Below are 27,340 nucleotides of genomic sequence, written 5' to 3'. Positions count from 1 at the left end.
CCGGGAGCTCTGTCCTCTTTCCCCAGCCCGGCAAGCCTGGAGGGATGGCGGCGGTGTCTTCCCAGGGGACAGGCCCGCACAGCGGGGCGGCCCTGCCCGGGTCCCCGGACCCTCAGCGGCGCAAGGCCCGACCGCCCTCTCCGTGGTGCCCCTGAGGGGCTGCCCTGGCGCCAGAGCGGCGCAGCGCCTGCCGCGTGCCTCTGCCCCGCCCGCGGCGCGCCCCCTGGCGGGCGGGCGGCTCCGCACGGGGTAAGACCCCACGCCCGTCACGCCGCTGCCACCCACACCCACCTCAGGCGGCCTTTAAAACGAGGAAGTCCCTCCCCCCGTCGCGCCTGGTGATTGGCCACGGCGCCCTCGCGGGCGGACGGCTATTGGCTGGGACTCCTGGGGTGGGCGGGGCGGCGGGCTAGGGGTGCTGCGGCGGGCGGGGGCCAGCCCGTCCCGGCCGTGGCGGCGGCGGGTGCGCGTCGCGGGGCCGGTACCGCGCCCGCCCGCCCGGGGCCGCGCCATGAAGAGCCTCAAGTCCCGCCTGAAGAAGCACGAAGCGGTCATCGGGGGCAGCGCGGTGGGTGCCGGCAGGGCTGGGATAGGGGACAGAGGCTCCCTCCCGGGGGCGGGGGCCTGCGCTGGCGGGCCGAGGGCCCGGGGGCTCCTGTGAGGGCAGGCGGGTCTGGGGGCTGCTGCGCTGTGGGAGCTGAGCCCCCCGGAGTTACCTGGGATGGAGCGGTGGGGCTGAGCGCTGCGGGCGGGCGGTGGGCGTGCAGCCCCGTGGAGGGGGTGGGCTGGGGTGGAGGGTGGGCTCTGCTGGGGGATAAGGCTGGGGGAGCTGAGGTGGGGTCTGAGGCCTCCGGGGGGTGGATGGGGCAGGAGGGCTGTGAGTCTGTGGGGTGTCCGGGAGCTGGGGTGAGAGGAGCAGAAGGGGCCGGGCAGCTGGGCGTTCCGGGGGGACAGAGCACGGGGAGCTCCGGCTCCCTGGGGAGCTGAGGCTTTGCCGGGGGACAGAGAGCATGGAAGAGCTGGGGTAGCCTTGGGGGAGGAGAGCCTCTGGCATCTGTGGGGAGCGAGCTCTGTGGGGCAGCCGTCGGGCAGCTATGGGGCGGCAGCACCCTGGCACTGGGGGCTGCTGGAGGAGTGGGGCTCCCTCGGGGTTGGAGTGCCAGGGCAGGCGGTGCGCCCCGGGGAGCAGGCACGGCAGAGAGGGCATCTCCGAGTGGGATGAGAACATGCACTACACGCGGCACCCAGCCCCCTGTTCAGCCTCCCCTAGGTGACCTGCAGCTCAGAAGACAAGCCTGCAAACACATTACCTCTGCATTCAGTTTTGCTTTCTGGCTTCAGCAGAAATTAACGGGCTTTTTTTTTTTTTTTTTCCCGTAAGAGCCTTGTGAGCTGGTGTTGAGCTCCGACTGGCAACCTGCCCTGGGGCTTGCTGAGATATGCGTGCATGGCATTGTCAGTAGCTTGTTCAATATTAGCAATTCCTGTGTCAAAATTGGAGCACTTATCCCAGTGCACAGAAGGAGGATTTGTGTAGAAAGTGGACAAAAAGCTTTCAAAGTGGCTAGTGACTTTACACAGTTGTGATTTCTGATCATCCAGTCTGGGAATACTGGGCCTGGGGGAGTTGCAACCTCTGGAAATGAGGTACCTTTGTGATGGTGCAATTTGTCTGTGTCTCCTTCTCTGCAGCTTCCAAGATCTAGGCTAGTGTTAGCTGGCTTTAAATGACTTTATTTGGTTTCATTTTTACTTCATTCATCTCTGCAGATGACTTTTCATGAGAGAGGCCTTTGTGACTGAAGAAAGCTATATTGGGGAATTACTTTGTGTGGTAAATCATTTTTAATCGTGACCATTCAGTAAATGCTTCCTTGGGTGTCTGCTGTGGAAGTTGCACTCCTAAGCTGCTTGCTGTCTTGTGTGCTGATTTGCTAAACTTGCCACTGGCTACGTGAAATAGCGGAAAAGGGCAGGTTAATACGGTACTCTGACTTTTATCAGTTGTCTTTTAAGGTATTAACTATCTTCAAAATACTCCTGCACATTTGTCTTGGATCTGAAGCTATTACTTGAAAATAATAGCTCATTTGAAAGATATGTAGATATTCAGGCTTGTAAACTGCTGACTGAACTCATCTGACAAAATGACAGCTCAGTGTGCAAGTGCATCACCGCGCTGAACATTTCACTGTGCAAAGAAGTGATTCAGATGTCTGTTATGATAATTTGTCATGTGTAGGCTGGCATCCGTTTATGTTATTCATTAATTGTCCTATACTTTAGACTGCTTGTTATTTTAAAATAAGCCTACAATAATTAAATTTCAACAAACACTTATAGTGCCTGTATTTGTTTCTGAATGGAGATGGAGATTTTTTACTTCCATAGGTGGAGGCTCAACAAGCCTTTCTTTCAAAGTAGGTTTGAGCATTCTTAATACTTTTCAGAGATGAGGTTATTCTAAAAAACAAGAAGGGAAATCACTTTCACTGAGATCCCTTACAAACTGGGTTTTGTACCCATCATGTTCTTATTTCCTCTGTTTATTACGTATTTTGGTTACATCATCACTCCACTGGCTAATCAAACACCAACTTATCTTCTATATGGGGAAAAAAAATGCATCCGCATGGGTGGGTGTTAATAGTGAGGCCGAAGTGGGGGATGACTGGGTAAAGCCAGGCCTCTGTTTCTGAGGGGAAGTGGGTGGGAATCCTGCCAGCGTGAACTTTATAGATCCTGGTTGAAACGAGTGTAAAAGAGTTGCCTGTTTGAGAAACTTCATCCCTCTCTCCTGTCCCCACCCAGTGCTATTTCCTGGGGGGTGGAGAGAAACCTAATCCCTTCATGCTTCTGAAAATTTTCCTTCAGGTTAAGGTAATAGTTACATGCCCTCTGTCTTCTGATGGTGACCTTTTGGAAATTGCTTTATTACCTGTCTCACAATGGAGGGAAGCCATGAAAGGCAGCAGAAAGTAAAAACAATTGTTATTACCAATTCTGCAATTATCTAGAATGCTGTGTTTGAAAATGGAGTTATCTGGTTTTGCCAACTCCAGCTGGCTGATGGTGCTTGGAAAATAATCTGAGCAGCCTGTTCAGTAACTTCAGTGCTCTGAATAGTGAGACAAATGCTTGTCATTTGCTGTAGTGTAGGCTGGAAACTTTAACACCAGATTCTGTGGAGCAGAAAGCCTTGGGGGCATGGTCCTCACTTTCAGTCAGAGATGATGCCCCATCCACCAACATTTACAAGATAGATTTTAATTAATGTAGTCATTCATATTGGGGTGACCACAGCAGCGTGCACTGCTAGTATTTCTGAGATTCCAAAATACATGCTGATACTTTAAATGCGTGTTTGTGACCTAGTTTGTGTTTAGAAAGTGTGTTCTTCCAGTAAAGTTAGAAATTCTGTCCGTAGCTCTGTGTACAAGAAGCAAATATGAAGTGCTCACTGGTTGGTTTTTCTTGAGAAGATGATTGGGGAAAGATTGATTTATTGTTCTGCAAAGTTATTTTTATTTTAAGCCTTTGCTAATCGACTTTCACCGATGAGATTCTAACTGTTGGCCTCTGAGGGGGGGAAGGTTGCCTACTTCTTTAACACTTGGGAAATAGCTGTGGAGGTGTTCCGTTAAATTTGAGGCGTGTTATTTTATTAATGTGGGGCTTTTAACCTTTCTGTCCTTTGTGAAGAGGTCTGGAATTCCGGGAAGGGTGCTTCTGGACTGCTTGCCAGAGGATAGCTGCTTCCTGTGAAACACAGGGTTCTTGGCAGCGCTGGAGCACAGCTGAAGCTGTTATCACTGAGCAGTGGTGGGTCTGCATCTCTTGAGTTGTTTGCATCCTAAGATACTACATCAAAGACAGAGCTGGGGTGAGATACACACGCTTCAGAAATTAGCAGCACTGCCTGGAGCACCTGCCAGTAATGAGAATGAGCAGATGTAAAGCCATGTGAAAACTTCTGTCAATCCTTTCTCCTCTGGGGAAAAATGATGTTGGATTTATTTTATTTTTTTTAATTAGGAGAAACTGCACATCATCTATAATTAGCGGAAATCATTGTGCAAGACACAAAGGTAGACATCTGAGCACTTGCTCTGGTATGATGATCTGTGATTATTAAATTAATATCTGAACAAGTTGTGTAGTTAGTGACAGCTGAACTTGTTTAAGGTTGTGTTAACGCTTTTTCCTGTGGAGACTGCCCAATTCTGTTAAATGGATGACTGTTCCTCTGTGTAAGGAGTGGAACTCTGTGGGTTGACCCAATACACAATTAAACAACTGCTACTGCCCTGTCAGCAGCAGGGAGGGGAGGTACCACCTCTCGTTCAGATTTGACTGCTTTTATTAAAGGAATGGAAGAATACTGTTTGTCTGAATTTGTGTGTACAGCAGAATAACTTTGTTTAAAATGACTTGTAGCAGCAGTGTGCTGTAGAATGTACATTAGTAACTGAAGGAATGAAGTAAAAGATGGATGTTTTTTAACCTAGTTTTAACCGAAGATTCAAGGTCACTTGTGCGTTGAACTTATGAAACAAAAGAAAAAACTTTCGTTGCTGGTGTCAACGAACACGATTTTCATGGCCATTTAGTTGCGACTCTGCTCTGCAAAGACAAAACATTTTTTGTCAGCCACGCTGATCACAATGCTATGACCTATCAGCAGAACTTTTCCAGTGTTGCTGCTGTTGACCAGAGCAAAGATACTCTTCCCTCTCCCCTACCTCCCTCCTGTCTGCTGTGGGCAACCTCAGGTGACTTTACAATGCCATCTTCAGGCAACGCAGCCAAGAATCAGCAACACTATAATATTCAAATGCCAAGTCCTAGACTGGCTGTGGTTGTTCTTTAGAGTATGTTTGTGTTCCAGGAAGCTTTATTAAAGCTCGTGCTAATGTGCGTGTTCCTTGGGGAAAAAAAACCAAAACAAAACACCAAACCCTTTGTGATTCATTTGCATTTAGCTAAATAGAATTGGGTGCTTGTTTGTGTGATGTTTGTGGTTGATGTTGAAGAAACAGGAGGTTAGTCAAGACGGGCAATTTGTGGTTCAGCAAAAGCTTTGTGGTGCAGCCTATTTACAGGTGCATTGTAATTTTCAGGCTCCTTAAAAAGGAGTGCTTATCAATGCTTTATCATTTTGGAATGTAGCAATTAAAAATATTTTAAAAATTGGAAGTGCAGTGAGTGCCTGTGTGCAAGTTAAATATCCTAGCTGATTTGCAGGCATAATTATGCAGATAAGGCTGTTTGGTTATCCGTTTTAAGTTTTTTCTGAACTTTTGTTCAGATACAACTTATGTAGTACTTTGCCAGTCATTTAAATATTAATATTTATCAGCAAGCAAATGCTTAAACATCTGAGAGACTGATGTCTCCATATTTTCATTACTTAATGGAAACCGAACAGGGTCGAGTCGGACTGTAACACTGAATTCCCTTCTCCATGCATGTGTGCTTGAGGCTGCTTCCCTGCATGATGAATGTAATAGTCATATGGTGTTTCATCACCCCCTAATATTTTTCTGATGCTTTGTTATTAATAAATAGAATTACACAAATCAATCGGTCCTTGCCTGAGAGCTCTGTAATTTCAAGCTAATGGTTTGCCTGGAGTCGGAGGAAGGCAGTGTGATAATGCTGCTTTTAACGGCAGGCAAAGGCAGCTGGACTCTGACCTTCCTGCTGCTTTCTCCCCATTTAAAGGGGAAATACTTTCTCCTGGGCACCTGTGGGGGCGAAGCCGGGCTGCAGCAGGACCCAGGCTTCCAGGGCTCCCCGTCTCCCATTATGTCTGTGGTGAAAGCTGTGTTGCTCTCCTTACTGTAAAAGGGTGTTATGTTCTTTGATGTGTGTAAGTCCAGCCCCGGTTCCCATAAAATTAACTTATCAGACTGTTGTAAAATGCAGCTGCAAAAACACTGGTATGTTTCCAGAGTGCATAATTAGTTCTCATCACTTTTATTGGTGTCCAAGTTGGTCTGTATCTCAGGACTGAGAATTTGAGGATGTTTTATCAATAAAGTGCACTTGAGTGGTATGTTAGCAATGAAACATGAGGAAGTTGTGTTTAAAAACAAAATTGATTTTTTATTTTTTTAGGTGGCTTTGCATCCTTCAGGAGCTGGACACAGTTCTTTGACACTTTCACTGTATTTTGTGTGCCGTTGTGGTTATGCTGGTGGTTTTTTTTCCCCCCTACTCCAGCCAAGCCGAAAAGAAACTGGCTATACTGTTAGGTACACGTCCCTCCTTGCAGGTGGAAATGTAGTTTGACACAGATTAGAGCCCTCATGATGGTTTTGAGAGGACTATTTGACATGTCACATAGTTAGCTAGAACTAGATTTGAATACTTTCTCGATACTTAATAATTTGATCTTGATGGGATGTGCTAACTTGTAGTAGGAAGGAAAATGCCTTAAGAATAGGGTAAGATCAGGAATGTTTATGTTGAGGCTTTAGATGGTTACTGTTTGTTTTGCTTTAACGTGTTTGTTAGGAGAATATTACCTATATTAATTACAGGATGCAGTTGCATATAAACAAGCCATGCGACAGCATAACTGTTGTTATGAATTCTTGACAGGAGCATTTTGAGAGCAGTGCAAAACCAGAGTGGTCCTAGGAAGGCTGTTATTTTTGATCTCTGTTTAGACTAAGCCTTGCCCACTCTGTGGCATCCGATGGCTTTTCTGTAGATGGAGAAATTGCAGTAAATAAGGTGGTAACATGACAAGTTTCAGCCAGCAGGTTCCCACATGCAGCAAGAGCCCTGTGTTCGAGCTGTGTCTGTTTTTCCCTTACGTAGCCTGAGCAGTACATCTTACTCTAGAACATTTGTATGTGAATACAGACATATCCTGATAATCAAGATAGGCTTATAAAATATAGATGCCATTTTCCCCCGCACTTGAGCTAACACTTTCGGAAGTGTTGTATCTGCAATTTTCTAGGCAACTGCAGGCAAGCCAAAGTCCACAAGGTAGGTGGGTATTAGCTGATTTGTGCCTGTACTGTAGGGGGAAAATACACCTGGTGCGTATCTTTAAAAATAGTTTAAATAGTCTAACCTAGTCTTTCATTTTGTCAGTCTATGCAGTCTTTAAATAAATCAAACTACTTCAAAAGCAACTGTCGTTTTGTGCCATATAAAATCGCAGGGCGTGTCTGTTCAGATGTTAGTTATGATCACAAATGTACTCTGACCTCTGTAGAACGAGCAGGAAAACTAAATGCACGGGTTTATAGATGTGCCAAGCCTCCCTTCTCACCTGTGCGTGGCTTACGTGACGCATGTATGTTTTTCAAGTAACTCTCCTTTGTCAGTGAGTGTCTGCCTTTCTCTGTGGGAAAACTGCCTGAGACCTAAACTGAAAAAGATTAATATCTTGTGACAAAGATGGGCCTAAAATTAATAATTCTTAGTCTCTTCTTTGACAAGAATTGATTCATCTGATTGTCTTCTCAGACTTCAGAAACTGCAGTGTTAGTTTTATAACTGTTTCCATAAAAGTATTATGTTAGTGGTTTTTGTCTAGATAATTATTTAGGACCATTCATATATTTGTGAGCGCTTGCTGTAAGTGGTGATGGCAGTGTTGTACCAGAGCTCTTTGCTCTCAGTATGTTATGTGCTTATGTCACCCGCTAATGGCATTAGAGGAGGATGTGTCCCGTTTGGTTTTTTCCATTAATAGGATTATCTGCCTAACCCAGCAGTGACGAGGAGCTGTGTTCACTTTCACAGGTTTATGTCAGCTTTCAGGCTGAAAGGTTTAAGAGCTGCTTTGAATTACAACTGGTACTTCTGAAGTCAGTTAGATGCCTGCTAAAGATTGTCCATGCTTTATTTAAATAGGCTGGTTATTTATGGAGTCGGTGTTCTGCAGCTGTGTAGGCAAAAGTGTTTAGAGACTCTGGATGAGTCCCAGTTCAGGTGGAAGTTTCTTGAGCAATACTATTTCAGCAACAAGTTAACTTGTCACAATTTTTTTCACTGCAATATTAAGACCCGTATTTCTCGTGTCCCTGGCCCTGTATTGCCCTTTTTAAAAAAAGGTCATTCTCAAATGGGAGTTATACCTCCTTGATTGTGCTCAGACTGGTGACCAGAAATCTCTTCTTGCTGGCATGAAAAGTCTTGTGAGTTCCCTTCTGGCTACTAGGTTTTCACTCCAGAGAATATTTGGGGTGAGAAAAATCTCAGCAGAAGAGCTGCTGGGATTAAAGGGTATTACGGATTGCTCTCCAGAGGCCTTCAGGGTTGGGATCTTCATTTGTCTGTCCTGTTTGGGTCCCCATAATCCCAGTATTACTTTTTCTTCTTGCATCTCTTGGGATCCCTAATGGAGCACTTTGCTCTGAGTCCCTCGGTGGGGACACTTGGGCGGCAGGGTGGGCAGTGATACTGTGCATGGCTTCATGAACTCTACCTGCTTTTCTTTTTTTTTGGTTGAGAGGGAGAAGATGCTCAGTAGCTTCAAGCTCAGATTCCCTAAGTATGATGCTATGTTTGTTTATTGATAAATATATATCCTATAACAATAATAAAATTTAAACATGAACTTTGCTAATTGCTTCTCAGTTTTTTAGCTGTGTACAAATATATATATTTTTTGTAGCCTATCAGAACTACCCTTGCTGATAGCACCCCATGGCTTTCATTGCCAGCAACGGTGTGCCCTTCCACTGCCTTCAGTAACTAGAACATCTTGTCTTGCTTTGCTCGGAACAGTGAGAGTAATTAGGCTGGGTACCAAACATGCCCTGAGTGTAAATACCTCTTCTGGCAGTCATTAATGCTCTTGCTGCTCTCATATTTAAATACTTAATTATAATGATGGATGATGAACAGGTTTGTTTTCAAAGGTTGTAGTTTTAGAGTCTCCTATAAACTTTGACTCTGAACTATGCCATATATTCTTTTTAGTAAACAACCGATAGTGGTGATATTTTTTTATCTGCTGCCTGAATCAGTGCTGGCTGAGAGTATTGCGGCGTGCAGCATAGGAGGATGTAATGTTATGTGATGGTCCAAAGATATCTACCAGACGAGGACTGCAGATAGGTAAAGTAGCTTAACTTCTGATCTGCTAAATGTCTGATAAGACAAAGGGTTTCGGGTTCAGAGGGAACAGGAGGAGATAATTGCTCATGCAATGTGTAGTGAAGTTGTACAGTCCCTTACCAAAGGGTACTGAGGATGCTAAAAGCTTACCTGGACTTGAGGAAAAACTGGGTAAGTTAATAGAGCAATTCATTCAGAATTACTAAGCATGTAGGTAGAATCCCTCTAGCCCAGGAAGTTTAAATCATTGATTGAAAGCTAGGAGAGCTTTTGGAAGAGTATTCTGCGCTTGTTCAGTTTCTTTTTCTGAGCATGCTGGTGTGTGTGTGTATCTCTGCACCTCTCCCGAAGGCGTTACAATACCAGATGGAGGTACAGAGTGCATGCAGACGCCTAACGTATCTGCTCACTACAAAGCCCTTAAACTGAGAGCACACCAGATACAAGCTGATAGGAACAAGTACTGCATTTGATCCTAGCCAGATGGTGGAGATGGGATGCTCCCTTATCTTTGGAGACCTGGAGTTGGGAAGAGTTCCTGGCAGGCTGAGTTTAGGAAAAACAGGTGCTCTGTGCTAAAAGAAATGGGCAGCATTGGCCTTAGCTAGGCGTCTGTGGTATGTTTGGCAATTTAGCACCTCCAGAGATCTGTGCTGCTGGTGGATCTGACGATGGTCTTTGTTCTGAAAAGCCAAATACGAATTAAGTTCCAAACTTCGGTTACACTGAAGGAATGCAACCCAAGTACACTTCATTGGTTTCTACCCTCTGAGCTCTCTGAGATACAGCCACCTTGGAGAACTATTTATTTGGTGTGAGTTTGTCGCTGGGCTGTGTTTACCAAAGCTGCTCAGGCTGCTGGAGCCATGAAAGCCGTGTTTCCTGAGCACTGCTGTCTCTGCCTGGACTGAGCTGGGCAGGAGCAGGGAATGCGGTTTAGCAATCCTGAATCTTGTGGTTGAGACTGTCATGGGAGGATCCTCAGCATAAAGGATGAGTGCAGCTCACGAGTCATGAGGAATGTCTGCAGGCAGATAAAAATGGAGACAAGTGAAACTTTTGGGATAAATAAATTGGAAAAGACGGTTCACCTGGAAGGCGTAGTCTTACCTACACAGTTTCTCACCAAGCTAATGTCAGTTAAGTGGTTTGGGTCTTTTTTTTTGCTGTTGCTGTCACTTGTGAAGTGTATTTACTTTTTTTCCAAAAAATGCCATTATTAGCTTGAGGAGCCAGACTTGGTTCTGGTCAGAGGATAACTTGAGAGGACATAGTCATTGCACTTTTTTGGAGTGGCTTTGTCACGTGGACACTAATTGCAGCAAAGTCTTGGAATGCTCTTTTGAGAAACATGTTAGTGCTGCAAGGCAAAGGGCTGAGGCTCGCAGCCAGTGATGTGGAATAGTTTAGAAGTTACTGGGAAAGGGTGAATTTGTGCAAATATGAATGTGAGTGATTTCTAGAATCTCTTTCCTGAGAAGACCCGTTTATGAGGTTATTTGCAGTCTCTTGTGTGTGTCCTCCAGGGTGTGTGTGTATGTGGTTTTTCCAGCTGTGCACCATGTTTCTCTTCTGCAGACAGAACAGCGCGTTGCTTGTGGTGTTGACCTACTCCTCTAAATACGGCACTCAGGAGATCTCCATTTAAACTTAAAACTTGTGAAAGGAGAGTCTACAGCTTCCCTGCTGTTAATCATTATGCTGTCTATTTAATGTTTTGACAGTCTCTGTGACTCCTCTCATTTAACATGTTGGGAGACAGACTGGCAGCAGCAGTAAGCTGAAACCAGCTTCTATTCAGAATGGGTTTCATCACTGTAAAAGGAGATATTTTTTTTAAAGCAGAGGCATGTGTGTTTTCTAATTTAAAATCGGTTACATTTCTGTCAAAATAGGATCTTGCATTCCATCTGCTCGGCAGTTGTAACTGTCTGAAGTCTGATCGCGAGTCTGGTTTCGGCTTTGTGGTGTGGTGGAATGGGAAAAAATTACTCCTGCGAGTATTTCAGTCCTCCTGTGTTATTAGTGGTGATAAGTATGACCTTCATTAATGTCAGTGGACAGTTAATTTGACTAACATGTTTGTTATTTTAAAGTGAGTGTTTGCATGTCTGCTGAACATAAAAACACCATAGTAGAGTTTCATGCATGCTTGTCTCGTTAGTTAACATTAAATCTAAAATGCATTACTCAGGGCATGAGCATGCAGAGAATGTATTAATAGCTATTGCTTTCTATCGCTTGGCTATCAAGTACTGGGTTATCAGAAAATAGATCTGGACTGATGAGACTGTCTACGTATTGTTTACAAGATATTTCAGATCTGGGCAATATTTACTTGTGAGTCTGACTCACTCTGGCAGTCTGTCACAACAGAAACAAAACCTCTGGGAGGGTTTTCCTGGGGACTGCTGGGGACAGGCTGAGCGGGCGGCCGGACCCACCAAGGGCTTCACCGCCTGGGCAGCCCCTGGCCAGGGGCAGCCCCTATTGTTTGAAGAGTTATGAAGTCTGAAGATGATCCTGAAGACAGGGAAAATATACTTGGGGATCCCAGCTAAGTGAAGGATGGACCAAAATGAATTCAGGGCGGTGGAGAGAATACGTTTCTCGAAGCAGCCTGTTTGAACTCTGGCTTGCCGCTTTGTGAGCTGCAGTGGTTTGTAACTTGATGCGAGATAAAGTGATCGCTTCTGGCAGCAAGAAGCTACGACTTCTATGATGACTTGTTGGTTTTCTTGTGCAGCAAAAGACACGGTAGGTATCTTAGATTTCATATCCATGGCAGTAGTGCAAAAATGTAAAAGCTTGAATTTTGTAAATGTTTTGTAACGGTTTCTTTTTAATCAATGTGTGTTATATCTGTCATTTATAACTCTTCTTGTGTGGAATTTTCCTTAAATGTGAAATGCTTAGGAGACAATATTTGATTTAGTACATCATAGGAAATGGATATAATTTACTTAATTTTTTTCCCTTTGGTTATAACACTTAAGATGATAGTATTTTTTTTTTTTAAATCATGCTCTTGTTAATCAGGAGATTTATGAAATGGAAGGAAGGAATGGCTGGTGAAGGGTTTTCTATAGGTTTAGGTGAGTTTGTGCTAGCAGGTACAAGCTGCAAGTATGGAACTCGGCAATCCAAACCCAGTGGCAGAAGTGCAAGGTGTGATTGCTTTCCTCTAAGGGTGTGAGATGTGTCATATGCAAAAGAATTGAGAGGGAGCAGAGCTTGATGCCCTGCATGTACCGTTTCTAAGGTATTTAAAAATAAAACTTGCATAACATAATGTTATATACATAACTTGCTGTGAACGTAATGCCACCACAATGCAATGACTTCACTATGCCAACCAGGCTGGCTTGGCTTTTAAGCTAATAAATGTTTTAATTGATTGACAAATTGGTACTGCACTTTAGCTGGGCAACACTAGTGATTGTAATTTCATTAGTTGTCTATTTTTATTCCTTCATGTCACTTTTAGCAAGTATTGTACTGAATAAGCTATTGCTAAGACTTCATGATGACCGTGAACTTGTTTATTATGAGAATGGGGACTAAAGATAATCATGACTACAACTCCATTATACAAACCATTCTACAGATGTAGGGTGGCGGTAGTGGGCTTTTGGTTTTGTTCTTTTTTTTTGTTTCTCCTCTTTTACCTAGCAAACCCTGGCTCTGGTGCAAGGCGAGACCTTGCTGCAGCTCTGGGCTCTCGCGGCTTTGAGAACTGGCGAACTGGCACTGGCTCTCTTCATTGTGGATCTTCCAGACTTTATTACATTAAATCTTGAAAAATGTTAGTCTTTGCTCGTAAGACAGTCTTAAGGGGAGGGTAGTTCTGTCTTGATAGAATGTGACTGTTTTTTTTAACGTGAAGATTATATAAAGTTGCTTTTTTAAAATCTACTGTTGTTCTTGCTTTCACACGAAGACTGCCAAGACTTTTGCGTAGTGGGTTTCGTGCTTAAAGGAGGTGGAGGAGTGTGTTGTGATGAACCCAACACGAAGGACAAGGCATTGATAAGCTGCTTTCTCACTTCAGGAAACAAAAATGTTTTCAGCTACTCTGACTGCTCTATTTTGGAAATTATTAGGTTTACCAGTTTTAATGTTCTTTATTCAGTCATGCGTGGAATTTGTGATCCACTGTGATAGTAACTTCATGCACCTACAGGCTGCTTATGTCTCACTATTATCAGTAAATTCTTTTGCTGTATAGAGTTAGATTTGAATATAATACTCCTTTATAAGCCTTTTATCTTCTGCTGAAAGCTTCTTGAACATGAAGTCATCGGTGTCCAGCTTGGCCATGCTGTCTCTGTCACAGAACAGAATTTCCTGAAAAGTGTAAAGCAATTCAGAAAGGGTGGTTTAGGCAACAGAAGAGAACAAGCTCCCTCTTTTGGGGTGGGACGCTTGGCCTGTGGTCTGAAATTCTAAATTTGAAGTAAACAAGGCAAAAGTGGGGGGGTGATGAATGTCTGAGACTGAATGCGTGGTGGTCTGTTTATAAGTGACATGTACTTTCTTTGCAATCTACGTTGCTTTGGTAGTTGCAACTTGGTAAAGCGATAAACATTGAATTTTTCTTCTACAGCTGAATAGATGTTCATCCCTTAAATATTACTTTTAGTTGAATTTTGACCCAATGAACAGTCTGACACAGGAGAAACTGTCCTGTTGCATATTTTTAGTGCACCCATTTGATGTTAAAATTTGAAAACTGCTTGGGACGTAGTGGAGCTGGTTGAGATCTATTTTTAAGAATGGCTGAATTCAGTGAGTTGAATTAGCAAGTACGTTTCTCTGCTGATGTCGTGGGTACCTACACTGACTTGCAGCACTTCAGCACTGGGTTTCATGCCGTGCAGAGCTGGGGTACTGTCTGGTGTCGTATCGGATCCGCTGCTCTCCCCTGCTGTGGGCTTGTGCCTTTCCTCCCTTGGGACCTGGCTGCTGGTGGCTCAGATCAGCAGTTCTCTCTGCCGTGGTTCAACGGCAGTTCTCTCCATGGATTTTTCTTATGGAGGGGCTTGTTGGGCAGCTGTAGGGCGAGCGTGCTCCCTGGCCCCAGGCGCATGAAGCGGGGGGCAAGTGGTTGGGGAGGGGAAATAGGGTCTCTGCTTCTTGCTTTTCTGGTGTTCTTTCATCAATTTTTGTTATGCGTTGGGCATGAAAAACGGTGTAACTTTCCGTAAAGCTGGGAAGCTCAGCTGTTCTTGATAAATGTGAACTTGGCTTAGAGATGGCTAAATTTAGTACATATTTCATGTGTTGCTGACTGCTGAATTCATGAAAACTGAAGTCTGCCATTGATCACATCTCATAATTGCCCTATTCAAATATCTCTTACAGCTCAGTCTCACCTGTTGAGTTCTCCGGCACCTTTAATATATCAGGGTTGATAGAGGGGAAAATTGTAGCAGCTGTGTCTTATCTGCCCACTTCCTTATGAAACAGTTTTCTTATGAATACTGAAAAGCTTATACTGGAGATGATTACTTAGATGGGAAGTTGTTAGCGGTGCTATTTTGGGCTCCGTTACTTGCAATTCCTCGCTTATCTGTTCCTTTGTGTTGCATTTTGTTTATTAATTTTTAAGTTTTGAGACATGGACAGATATTTAATATATATAGGAATTAAACGCTTGATTGTTTTATCTAGACTAGGTAATTCAAATGATTGACAATAAAGATGGTCAAGAAAACCTCCAGTTTTCATATAATTAATGGAGTTAATAGAGTTGCTGATGTGCCCTCCCTGAAGGGCATGAGACTGAGAAGAGACAGCTTTTCAGATATATAGGTGCTGCAGAGGAAAGGAAGGGGGAGTTCTTAATGTGGCAGGTAGAGGGGCCAGGAGGAGATGTCTAAAGACAACCTGATATGAGAAACTCTCTGAAAAGTTCATTTGAAAATGAGGGTAGGGAACTACTGTCTGTGGCTTTAGTTTTAGTTCTATTAGAACAAAGCAGAATGAGGAAAACCAAAGAGGTTTGATCCTAGAGGTCTCCTTTAGGAGCAAAGCGACTTAACTAGACTGTCTCAGAGCACTGTACGTTCAACACTAACAGCCAGATTGAAATGCTCCAGTGATGTTATCCATAAGTAACTCTAAACATCTTAACAGGTACAGCTCTGTCTGTAAATGAAGATATTTTTTGTTCCATCCCTCCCAGGTGCATATGATTCAGCCTTTTATTGAAGTTCTTTTAGTAGATCAGTAGTGTACCATAAGCTCACTTGCTTCTGTAATGCTCTTTTATACAGCTGAACACAGACTGGAACAAATATGATGACAGGTTAATGAAAGCAGCTGAAAGGGGTGATGTGGAAAAGGTTTCATCAATTCTTGCCAAAAAAGGAGTCAGTCCTACTAAACTGGATGTGGAAGGGAGATCTGCGTAAGTAACTTCCAATACTACAATAATGGTGTCGGGAAGCTACTGAAAGTTATTCAATTCCTAAATCTTGCTGCTGCTCTAAAAACTGTTTAATGTATAAATCTATATGATGCATCGTGTTGGATTCTAGCCTCATCTAAACTGGACTACCAGATAGCTAGAACATCAAATTCTCATAAACTATCTTCTCTTCAAAGTGAAGATCAGTATTTAAATACTTGCTCTTGCCAAATTTGAATGTTAGAGAGAAATGGAAAACATGTTGGTTTTTCACCTGGCTCGCTGATTCAAGGTAAATAATGATTCCTTCTCCAAAAAGTCATCTTGTTCCTTACAGTAAAATCTGCAAAACTCTTAACTGGAGTTGGACACTGTCCAAAGCTGAATTTGTGGTGTGTAATGCTTTCAGTATGTAGCTGTTTGCTTTGACTTTCCTGATCAATAATACCCCTTTTTTTTTTGTATAAAACAGCTATACTTAAGCAAGGTATTTTCTATTTTTAGATTCCATGTCGTAGCATCAAAAGGAAACCTGGACTGCTTGAACACCATCCTCATTCACGGAGTTGATATCACAGCCACTGATGCTGCGGGTAGGCTTCCTCAACTAACTGCAACTTGCAAAAGTTCTCATCGTGTTTTTTAGTTTGGAGTGATATTAAGCTAAACTATAGGAGAGATGTTCTTCCTTTCTGTGGATTTCCCTGTGGTGGGCAAAAAAATTATCTGTGTGACTTGTTGCTGAAATTAGGGGAAACTGGTCGTGTCCAGTAGTGTAAGTTCATGAACGCCCCTGACGTGCAGCAGAACTTGGGAACTTTGGCTTTGTGCTGCTCTAACTGTGTATATAGTCTGCTCCAGGCTCACTGGAGAGATCAGTATTCCTGGTTGAGAATAGCAGTATAAAAACTGTTTTAAATGAATTTGTGTTCATTTAAATACTAAGTGTATTTTACTGAGACTTGTGAAGTACTGTGTGCAATGGGGATTAGAATTAAATGGTATGGTAGGTGTTGTGCACCCATACTGAGCCCTCAAAACCTCAGCATGCCTCTCTGCTACCTTCTTGGTTTGTGTGTGAGATCAGAGCTTATGTGAAAGTGTTATGAAAGAGGTAATTCAAAATGGGTGCTAATTTTGCCTCAGATCGTTTACCTCATAATTTAACACACTTAACAAATACTGCTTTAATTTCAGCTTCATTACAGAAATAATCTAGCCTCCTTTTGTATGACAGATTTTTTTGAATGCTTGTGTGGAGTCCTTTGCAGTATTTTGAGATTAATTTCACTATTCATTAACCTGAATCCTTGGTTGCAGGTTGTCTAAAATAAGAAAAGACTGTTTAGCAAATAGTGAAGTATATATGAGATAGACGACTTGGATACAGTACTAGCGGAGTTAAGGGGGGAAAAAAGTGACCATTGGATCTAAAATGACGTGGATGTTCATCTAAACTGTCTCTTGGGAAATCAGTCCAGCAGTCTAATGACATGTGTCTTGATGTTTCATATGTGTAACGTGTGAGCAGTAACGAAGTGTATGGAATTATGGAGGAGGCAGAGGACAGTTTTTTGTTGAGATGAAATAAACTGTGCTAATGCTTTAGTGAAGTACAGATCAATTTCTTATGAGTTAGCATTATGCGATTAGTAATAGACTTTGAGAAACAACATAAGAGTGAGTTTATTTGCTATTTCTAACTGCATGTTCAAAATGGATCCTGAATTGATGTTGATCTCTCTTTTTAGGTAGAAACGCATTGCACCTAGCTGCAAAATATGGACATGCTTTATGTTTGCAGAAGCTGTTGCAGGTACTGGAAAATACAACTTGTCTGTTACGGTTTTTATTCTTGAGAATAAAAAAGGTACTCTTAAATATACTGATTTGAAATTAGGATATGCCACTCATCTCCCTTTTTTTCTTTTTAAATAATTACATTCTCTTGAAAAAGTAAGATGGTCATGGGGAAAAGGCCTTTTCATATTGAATAAGAAGTTGTGGCTGAAAGAGTGCCAAAATAAAGAAAATAAGCATCTTTTCCCCTATACATACAGACCATCAAATCAAGTTGTAGTTTCTACCTCTTAAAGGAAAATGGAGTTGAATGTCTTTGAAAGACTAGTGTTCCTTTTCTGAATGCATTTGCATTTAGGAACAGTGACACTGAAAGGTCTGCTCAGGAGTAGTGTTTTCTTCAAAAGATGAACATTTATATCCATAACTAATCTTTCATTAATGAAACAATATTGGGGGGTTGTCTTAGGTTTGTGTGATTTTTATTTTTTTTCTTCATTTATTCCTGGACAGTTTATGCTAATTTGATATTTATTTATTTTGTTTAACTTCTACTGGGATCTCTTCTCTTTATTCGATGGATGTCTCCATGCAGATATAAATGGCACATTTTCTGTGGAATGCCAGAACTAGTAGTGATACTGGTAGTGGAGGAGTAATGCCATGTAGCGGAGAATCTTAGCCATAGTGAATGAACACTTGAAAGTGTTTGTGGAAAGTCGGTGATGAATTGCACGCATTTTCTTGCACAGTCTTAATTTAATTCCACAACTTTTGATCAGTGTGTTTAGAGCACTGAAGTGCACGTACCCTTAGCTCTTTCTTTCACCTATGTTGCTATATTTGTAAACAACCACCTTACTTATTTTTTTCTTAAATCACTTTTTATTGCTTTAATTCAAACCTCAAAAGATTGTAATGTTTTGTAAGTGCAATCTGAATCGTAACTGATAACCGGGGTTACTTATTTTAACAGTACAATTGTCCAACGGAGAATGTGGATCTTCAAGGAAGAACTGCTCTTCATGATGCAGGTAAAAGGTTTTACTTTTCTCGTATCTGTAGTATGAAATCTAGGTTCAATTAATGAATTAATTTTCAGAGGGGCCAAATTATTCTCTTTTAATTTTGGTGACTGTAGTAGGAGAAAAAGTTTTATGTTGCCATGACATTTGTCCTCAATAGCAAACTCATTAACTGACTTAGAAGGGGTTATAGGTCTCAAAGTCTCTTCTGATGCCCATAAATTGTCTAGTAAAACCTTAAGCAAGTCTCATGAGCAGTGTTTCAGAGCAATGATGTTAGTAGGTTAAGGTACCTTACTCTGGATTGTCTGCATCCTCGTTACGCTATGCAGTGGCTTGAACAGTAGTGTTTGATTTCTTTCACGGGCTTTTGAGACGGTTGTGTGAGAACTAAGTCATAGAGCCTTGTCATGCTTTACGTTCGTTACGTGAATTTTTGTGAAACAAATACACCTGAGGAGGTGTTTGGGGTTTCATGAAGGTGGATTTCGGTAGTATAACTTGCTCTTTCTTTTCTCTTGAAAGCTATGTCAGATTGTTCCTCTAGCATACAACTACTGTGTGATCATGGGGCCTCAGTGAATTCAAAAGACGGAGTAAGTTGCTGCTTATAGCTCTCCTGTACAAACCCCATCAGAGTTCTTGTGCCTTCTCTGCTTTCTTTCCCTTTCCTTATTTTTTTCCCCTCTTCGTCTCTTCAGGATGGGAGGACACCTCTAGTGCTGGCCACTCAGATGTGTCGTCCCACAGTCTGTCAGCTTCTGATAGACAGAGGAGCAGATGTTAATGCCAGGGACAAACAAAACAGGTAACGCATGCAGAGAGGTGTCAGAATGCCTGCTGACATGTAAAGGGTAGAAAGCTGTCCCTTGGCTTTCAGGCTACAGTATCAATATACTAAATTCAGTGGAAACCCATGACTCAGTTCAGAAGTACATGTGCCAATTCAATAATGCAGATAAGCTTGGCCTTTTCTTATTGCTTGTTCTTGCATATAAAATACCTATAGGCTTGTTACTGCCAGCAGAGGAACAACAGTTGGGTTTTTTTTAAAGGTTTCTCTGTACAAAGCTGCATCTTGTACCCTTTGGGATCAATAAGCAAATGGAGCTCCAAAGGGACCTAAAGGCCTTGAAATGTTGGCTTCTATATGCATGGAAGGGGGTCAGGGGAGGGGTTTTCTATTTGTAGCTGCTGCTTCTGCCAGTTACTTCTTGGAGGATGGCTGCCCGGTGGCCAGGGCGCGTGAGGCCGCTGGGGGACAGAGCACGGGTACTTCCATTGCATGCTCCGAAGCTGGCAAGCGTTTGGAAGGCATTGCCAGGGCTTCCAAGCACTCGCCTGAACTTTGGCTAAACTTTTTGTCTTTTGTTTGTTGTGTCTATTGATGTTTGTATCTAAGTAGAGAGGAAGCCAAAGGTCACATGAGTTTTCAAAACACTGGGTAGTACTCAAAGACAGTGGGGTTTATGCTGAATTTCATGAAAGTATTGCTATATAGTGTTTCTGTTTGCTTTTTAACAAATATTTAAACGTTGACTAAATGACTTTTTAAAGCTTAGTTTCCTCTCTTGATAGAGGAAAGATTCCTTGAGTCAAGTTTGCATGATTAGACCTAAGTGTACGAAGGATTATTTCTGTGACTGCTCCATTAAAGCATGAGATCCCCGAGTCTCTGAATGCACTCTTTCTCCCCATCCTCAGGACTGCCTTAATGTTAGGCTGTGAATACGGCTGCAAGGATGCAGTAGAAGTTTTGCTCAAAAATGGCGCGGATGTTAGTTTGACTGATGGCCTTGGTCATGACTGTGCTTACTATGCCAGAATTGGTGACAATATTGACATTTTGGCTTTAATAAAAGCTGCCGTTGAGGATTCCAGCAAAGGTATGAGGAAGGTGGCTGTAACAGTTTAAAATGTTCTTACGTTTGAATTGTGTCTTCAGGAGCTGTTCTTTGGAGGGCAGCTGTAGTGCTTACGTAGGCAGTGATAAACTGCCTCTTTGGGAGGGAAGAGGCGGCTTTTAGTTTCTGTTTGGTTTTAGTAAAGCTTTTAAGGTTAATGCAGGTTCTGATGCCCCAAGGTATTAACATTGCTGATCCTGGCGTTGCAGTATTGATCATAGGAATTACTTAGCCTTCTTTATGGAAAATCTTTGCACTTGTGAATGCTTCCAGATTTTGGGGGGGGGGGGAGGAAGGAGAGAATCTATTATCTAAATGAAATGCATTTTTAACTTCCTATTTTTGTGCTGCTTTTTTAGCAAGAGATACTATGAAGAGAGGGCAGCCTGAACACAAGGTAAGGCTTATTATACTAAGTGTCTCCTAAGGCTAGTTTCTGAAGAAAGTGTGAGAGGGCACACAGCATTAGTGAAATTTCATTCTTTTGTAGCATTATGCCCTCTATTTTCCTGTTGGGGTGAAAAAAGAGTTACGATTCTTGACTAGGGATTTTTGAGCCTGGTTTGGGGCCAGTGTTCATCTTCATTAAACTTTCTGCTGTCTAGAGCTGGAAGTGAGCTACTGCTGAAGAGGGAGCTGGCTTTTCTGGGTCACTGCAGCACATCCACAGCTTGCTGTTCTGCAAAGGTGGCCCCCACCTTATGTTCCCAACATACTGGGGCGGGGGGTGGGGGGGGCACCTAATGTTTCAAAAACAGACGGGGGGAATAAAACGGAATAGTTTTTAACTGACCTAGAGAGGTTTTTTCCAAGTTGTTTTTTTTTTAAATTCAAATGTTCAGTATATGTCATAGAAAGAAAGACTGCAGGTGTCTGGTGTAAGTTTCACTGGGCGTTTGTCTTTGCTGTGAAGCTGGCCTATAAAGGCAACTTAAAAATTACCTTCTGTAAGCTACTGATGAATGTGTAGTATTTTCTTTTCCCAACATCAGGGCCTCATTTAATAGAGGACAATGTAATAATTGTGAAATATTTCAAGATTTTGTAATGTCAAGATTCAGAATCCTAACTAAAGGCCTGATGCTGCTCAGCAGGCCTGTTATTTTAATATTGATGCTACATCTGTGTACTGCAGGTCAAACAAAACCTTAGTACTTCTTTGTGCATGCTGGCTCCTTGCCCTATCTTTATCCAGAAATACAGCACTAACTCTGAGACGTGATTGTAAGGTCTATTAAATCTGTTCAGAGAGGCTCCTAGTACAAGAGTACTATCATAGCCGTATGAGATTGAAAGAGGTAAAACGTAAACTGCTTACGTCTGGCCACTGAAACGCAGTATTGCGCTGGCATTGTTGAGAGGGGGATTAAGATTGTGCCATGATGCACAACTAGTTCAGTATCTTTTGAATTCTTAACTTCATATGTAGCTGCGAAGATTCCCTCTGTAATCAGATAGGGTGTCTGTTTCTATTTGGAAAACATTCAATGATGCGCACATTCAGGATTAGAGTTTTGACAAGCATCCCATTTACTGTCTGGATGAGCTCATGAGTGACCTCTGGCTGAGCAGCAATCTGTCTGAAGGGGGGGGGGGGATGGTAGTGTTGCCCCCCAGTGGAAGCTGAAACGAAGGCTGGGAGCAGCCCACTGTCCCCAGGAATGGATGCCTTCAGAAAGGACAGGGAATATAAATTAATACTTCACTCTTGCAATAACAGATTACTAATATGTCACAAAAGTGGAACCGGCTTCACGCACAGGAGGAGGTGAATGTCAAGCTGTATCAGAAGGAACATAATGCTCAGGTAGGCGAGAAGGATTTCTGATTTGCGTATTCCCATATGCATAATGAACCAGATGTACTAACGATGAGATGCGCTTGTAAAATAAGCTGTAGCATTTCCATTAAGAAAGGTCATATATATTGCTGTTTAAAAACCTAATTGCATGAATCTAATGTGGCAATTATACAGATAAGCTGTGAACTTTTTCATGACAAAAAAAATACTTGTTTGTGTAACAAATAGTTGCGAGTCCCTTTGTGTCTTAACCCCATCCATCTCTTAACCTTCTGTCTGCTGCTTTTGCCTGCAGTAAAATCATTGGGTCACAAACCAGGAAGGTTTATTTTTTAATATTATCAAGAGAGATGTTTGTTTAAATCTTACTCAAAACAACCCGTATCATAACTGTTCTACTAACTAGTATTCATTTTCTCATCTTGTTACTATGTCATTACAGTTTTCAGAAAGGTAAACAGTGTTTTAAGTGATGGGGAACAAACCACTGAAAAATTCAGGCCTTTGTTCTGAAATGCTTTGTAATAAAAGGATAAAGATCTCTAGCTCAAATCAGGAAATTTATGTTTAAAGTAGTTACCACAGTTAAGGCAGCGATTATCAGGCAATGCTTTATTGTTTGCATGTGAGCACTGGATGGGCTGGTGATGCAAAGACCTACCACTTTCACGTGTTGGATTTATACGTTATTGGAGTGATTCTTGTGGCCGCAGGAACAGTTAGCGCGCTTAAAGGTCGCTGTGCTTCGTGGCGGTGAGGCTTTCTCATTACTCTTCTGGCTGCAGTGTTTGGGCATCAGGAACTATTTTAACATTCGTTATTTTTACTTGTTAACAGCCAGCAGATAAGCAGCCTCTTGAGTGCTGTCAGCAATGAGTGTAGTCTTACTCGGCTCATATTTTCAAAACCTGTATGGATGCTTAGACGAGAATGAGCTATCGAGAGCTGGAAAGCTCGAAGACTCGAGCTTGTGCTCATATAATATAAACCTTCAGAATGAAATGGACCTGGAGTAAGGCCACAAAATCATTAGGGGACTTGATAGACAAGACTCGATGTTAATGACTGTTAAAATTGTTGGTTCAGATTCATTCGTTTTTCCAATGTGCATGTAGTGTGGTGGTAGTTTTTTTTAATTTTTTTATACTTCTTTTTAAGGAATTGGAGTTAGAAAATCAAGATTTGAAAGATCGAATGAGAGAAGTGCAAGAGGAGCAACGGATGCTGCTGGATAGAATCAGTGGGCTACAACTACAACTGAACGAGGTAAACTTCTAGTATTGGAAGAACCTGATGTGAAAGCTGTAATAACTACCCAACGCTGACAGTGAAGGCTGGTAGAAGTAGAAAGGAAAGCATGCATGTGTAATTAGGATGCAATCTTCGCTGCTTTCCTGTGAATTATTTCTGTATGTGTCGCTGTCACTTTCTTCTGCTGCAAAAGCCTTTGGTTTTGTGATAATGCTCAAAATGTGAGGGGACCTGTTACAGCGTCACTCACTGATACTCATAAATTTGAGCAATAACATTTATGGCTATACTTCACAATGTAATATGAGCCATGAGGTGATCTGGCATGTTATAATTTGGAGATTAACCTTCATCTGCACAATTAAGTGTAGGTGTTGTGTGTCAGGACTCTATCATAGCCACTGCATATTTTCCAGTTGTTATTGTAAGTGGAAATACAGAGAAAAATCTTAAATTGGCAAAAACAGAAACAAAGGTTTTCAATAGGGAATTTCTCACTCAGATTTGAAACCCTGGTTTTAAAATTCTCTCCTCTTCTTAGAGGTCTAAATATGACCAGTACAATTGAGGAAGAAAATAAAACCAGGATTTTTTTTAATTTTTTTTCTTTTTGGAGGCTCACATTTGTTCCTTCACTGTATTTTTGTAGGACTTTATTTAAAAAGTGTATGCAGCTTCCCCTAAATGTAGCACATGGATAGAAAAGAATATTTCTTCTCAGAATCATTGGCTTGTCTCAACTTCTCTTAAGCACTGTCTTTCTAAAACAAACTCACTCCTTAATTGTCACTTTCCAAAATCAGGAAACTTCTACTGAAAACCTCTACTCTTCTGCCTCAGTAGCGTGTGATCTAGAGAGCTGAAAAGTTGTTGTAGTTTCCTAGAATGCATGTCAAGGGACGTTGCTCTGTCAAACATCCCTAACTTCTGTTTATCTTTATTTCTTTTGCCAGAGGTTAGAGGGTAAATGAAAGGGGAACTGTCAGAAGCACATAGCGTTAGGAACTGGGGTAGACTTGTCAACTAATGAACTGTGTATGAGCCCCTTAAACATTATTGAAAAAATGATTTGTGGGGGAATTTTTTTGTTATTTTTGCAGGAGCAAATGTTTGCAGATGATCTTGAAAATGAGGTACGATATATCACCTTAAAGTGTAATAGAACTATGAAATAGGGGAAGTGGCTATCATGTTTAAGTAATGGTGTTTAAAACTATAGAGAAAAGAAAAACTATCTATAAATGCTGAATTAAATATCTCCTGATACGTACTCCATTTATGCAGCTGCACAGCATTTCTGTTACTACAAATAAATATCTGTAATCCCTATGGCACCTTTAAAGCAGACTTCACAGTATAAGTATCTCTTTAGTGACTTTCAGTAATGCAAAACGAATGAATGTAAATAAACTAATAGCAAATTACGTTGGTGAATATTTCCTCGACTCATTCTTCAAGACTTCTTGTAGAGGAGCAGTGCTGTAGAAGAACTTAAAACCCAAGAATTTAAGGATTCTTTCAGTGCTGATCTTAGTTGAAGTTCTCCCTAAACTTTTTGAAGAGTTGCTTGAGATCTTACCAATCTGGCCATTCTTCTGGCTTTGGCTATTTGGCACTCTTTCTCTTTCAGAAAGATGAGTTGAAGAAAATCCTAACTACCAAGGAAAAGCAGCAAGAAGAAAGCTTAAGAACTATTGAAGCTCTCAAAGCTAAACTCAAATATTATGAAGTACGTTAATTGATTTGAAATGTAATATAGAAGCTGATATTTACAGCAGTAAATACTTCAGCAATTTTAAATTCTTGAAAGTCTTAAACTGTTATCTCATTGTAAAAGCTTTTCCCGCCCTTCAATCCATAGCCTAACATATAGTAAAAATTTGAAATGAACTTTCATCTTTATTTTTGTGTTTCTTGCTGTTTGCTTTTAGGTTGACTTTGTGGGATCTGGAAGTAACTTTGGTAATAGTAAGTATATTTAATTCTTAAAAGTTGCCATGCCTGATGCAGTGTTAGAAATAGACAAAGGGTGGGGTTTTTGCTGCCCTCTCTTCCTTTTGTTGGTCTTGACTCCAGCCAAGTGTGTGTGTGTGTCCACGCTTCCAACCTCACCGGCCCCAGCTGTGTTTGTGCCCGAGCGCTGGGGCACTGCTGATCAGTCTCGCTGACGAATGACTGTCTTGCGAAATGTGCATTGTAACTCTGCTACATCTTCTAATAACACGAAAAACGAGCTGATCGAGATCCGGGCTCCAGGTTGAGTCTTTCCCCTTTCCAATCTTCGTATTTTAAACAACACTCGTGTCGAGCTCATGACAAGAAAACTATGGTCATTGTGAAAACTGGGTGTGGGCAGGTTTGAAAGAGACTTTAAACACAAGACCTCAGCTTACGCGTCCATTAGGAATGATTCCATTTCCAGAAACTGAAATCTTTCGCATCCAACTTGGTTACAGGCCTGTCTTGCGCTTGTGTAACTTATAATGTTACTTAATCTGTCCCAAGCCGTGGTGAGAGCTGTTTGGCTGCCTGTCAGGAGGGGTCACTTATTTGGGGTGCAAGGGGATGCTTTTTCCTGCCGTGCTCCTGTGCAGACACGCAGCTAGCTCAGGGTGGCTTTCATGACTGTGTTGCGGAACAATTTATCTAGCTTGGTAGCATAGTAGGGGTGTTTCTTACTCAAAAGGAGTTTGTCCAGACTCCCTATGTGACTTAATTAAGGTGGAGTTGTTTTAATACCAACCTGCAGCCTGGTGCGGTGCCACCGAACGCAATAAAATTAGGAAGGAAAAATCGTAGTTCTTGTGATTCTGTGTTAGTTTTTAAACGGAGACTAAATGCTGTTTGCTTTGCAAATCTAGGAAAAGAAGATTTATTACTTAAACAAGGCCAAGTGTTTGCTGTGGAATCACAGGTAATAAATATTTTGCCACTTAAGATAATTCCAAGATAGTTATGCTTGGGAAAGCTAAATATACTTGTAAATTTACATACATTAAACGTTGCTTCTGTGTAGATTTTCAATACCACTTGCTTTGCGGTGTTTCTTTTTAACTGCTAGTGCCCTCTAGGGTTACGTATGTGACATAGCTTTAAGTGCGGTGGAATTGTTGGATGCTGAAGGGTCTGCTTTATAACGACCATTCTTAAAACTGAATCAACAGACTACTGGGTCAACTGTCACACCGTAAAGTGCAATTGTATTTTCATCTCCATAATTTTTTTCTGCTTTAAATTCAAATAAAATTCAGAAGACTTTATTTTCCTGCCAGCTATACAGTAATTTCCTGCCAGTTTTGTTTGCCAATAGGCAGCTGCCTTTTAAAGCAACAACTCAGTTATAACCAAGGTCCATCAGACCCTCACAGTGAGTAATATACGACAGGGATTGGTCGGAACTGACAGGCTGTTGTTACGCTTGAGTATTTGAGCTGTAGTGCTTCCAGAAGTGAGTGATGGCTAGAAATCAATCTGTACCTCCTCTGCTTTCCTGCCCGTTTTCACTGGCGTGTGTATTTGTGTGCTCTGCTGGTAACACAGGAAAATCTAGTCTCTTCTGCCGTGGTTTACATAAGGTTATCCCAATGGCCTGAGGATTTTCTTTTTTATTCTTAGTTGAAGTTTAAAATGAGTTGATGTGCAATTCTTTTTTTTTTCCTCCTTTTTTTTTTTTTTTTTAAAAGGGGGGGGAAGGGGGAGTTGTTGGCACAAAAAGCCGACCAACTCAAAAACGCCAAACCACGTCGCAAGCAGGAATTAAGTGGCTTTAAGCGGGTTGTGTCTGGAAGCTCCCTGCTGCTTTCTGGTCCTTGGAACATGGATGAGATCATTGGAGCAAGCCTGTGCCATGTAATAGCCATCGTGGCTGGTAGTGAAGAGCACATGGCAGGACACAAACTGTTTTGGGTGTTTTGTTTTTTTTTCTTTTTTTATATAGCCTTTACTGGACAGTAAATGACTGGTTTTTCCTCAGTCTTTTCAGAGAAAAGGTTCTGTTAACCGTGACATACTCTGGTCTGATTCCTTTTAAAATTATGCTCACGTGCCTGAGGGATGGGGG

The 27,340-nt window shown here is 42.0% G+C and overlaps 1 protein-coding gene across 2 annotated transcripts in view; it reads left to right on the top strand.

The window, feature by feature from the left end:
- The first annotated feature begins 426 nt into the window (after window positions 1–426).
- The window catches only part of UACA (uveal autoantigen with coiled-coil domains and ankyrin repeats), a 34,372-nt gene continuing 7,458 nt past the window's right edge, over window positions 427–27,340 (top strand). The window contains exons 1-15 of one of the 2 annotated variants that reach the window (XM_063346467.1): window positions 427–568; window positions 15,366–15,499; window positions 16,004–16,092; window positions 17,251–17,315; window positions 18,276–18,333; window positions 18,850–18,920; window positions 19,026–19,132; window positions 20,029–20,210; window positions 20,588–20,625; window positions 21,949–22,035; window positions 23,188–23,295; window positions 24,381–24,413; window positions 24,911–25,009; window positions 25,212–25,248; window positions 26,142–26,194. In XM_063346467.1, the coding sequence (XP_063202537.1) occupies window positions 512–568; window positions 15,366–15,499; window positions 16,004–16,092; window positions 17,251–17,315; window positions 18,276–18,333; window positions 18,850–18,920; window positions 19,026–19,132; window positions 20,029–20,210; window positions 20,588–20,625; window positions 21,949–22,035; window positions 23,188–23,295; window positions 24,381–24,413; window positions 24,911–25,009; window positions 25,212–25,248; window positions 26,142–26,194 (1,218 nt within the window). In that variant the 5' untranslated portion in view covers window positions 427–511. Of the gene's footprint in view, window positions 569–11,593; window positions 11,845–15,365; window positions 15,500–16,003; window positions 16,093–17,250; window positions 17,316–18,275; window positions 18,334–18,849; window positions 18,921–19,025; window positions 19,133–20,028; window positions 20,211–20,587; window positions 20,626–21,948; window positions 22,036–23,187; window positions 23,296–24,380; window positions 24,414–24,910; window positions 25,010–25,211; window positions 25,249–26,141; window positions 26,195–27,340 lie in introns of those variants that run through there. The other variant, XM_063346468.1, reaches the window with a different exon arrangement.

This window comes from Chroicocephalus ridibundus, chromosome 9, assembly GCF_963924245.1.
Source record: "Chroicocephalus ridibundus chromosome 9, bChrRid1.1, whole genome shotgun sequence".
Classification (NCBI taxonomy): Eukaryota; Metazoa; Chordata; class Aves; order Charadriiformes; family Laridae; genus Chroicocephalus; species Chroicocephalus ridibundus.
This window is presented reverse-complemented; position numbering and strand designations above follow the sequence as displayed.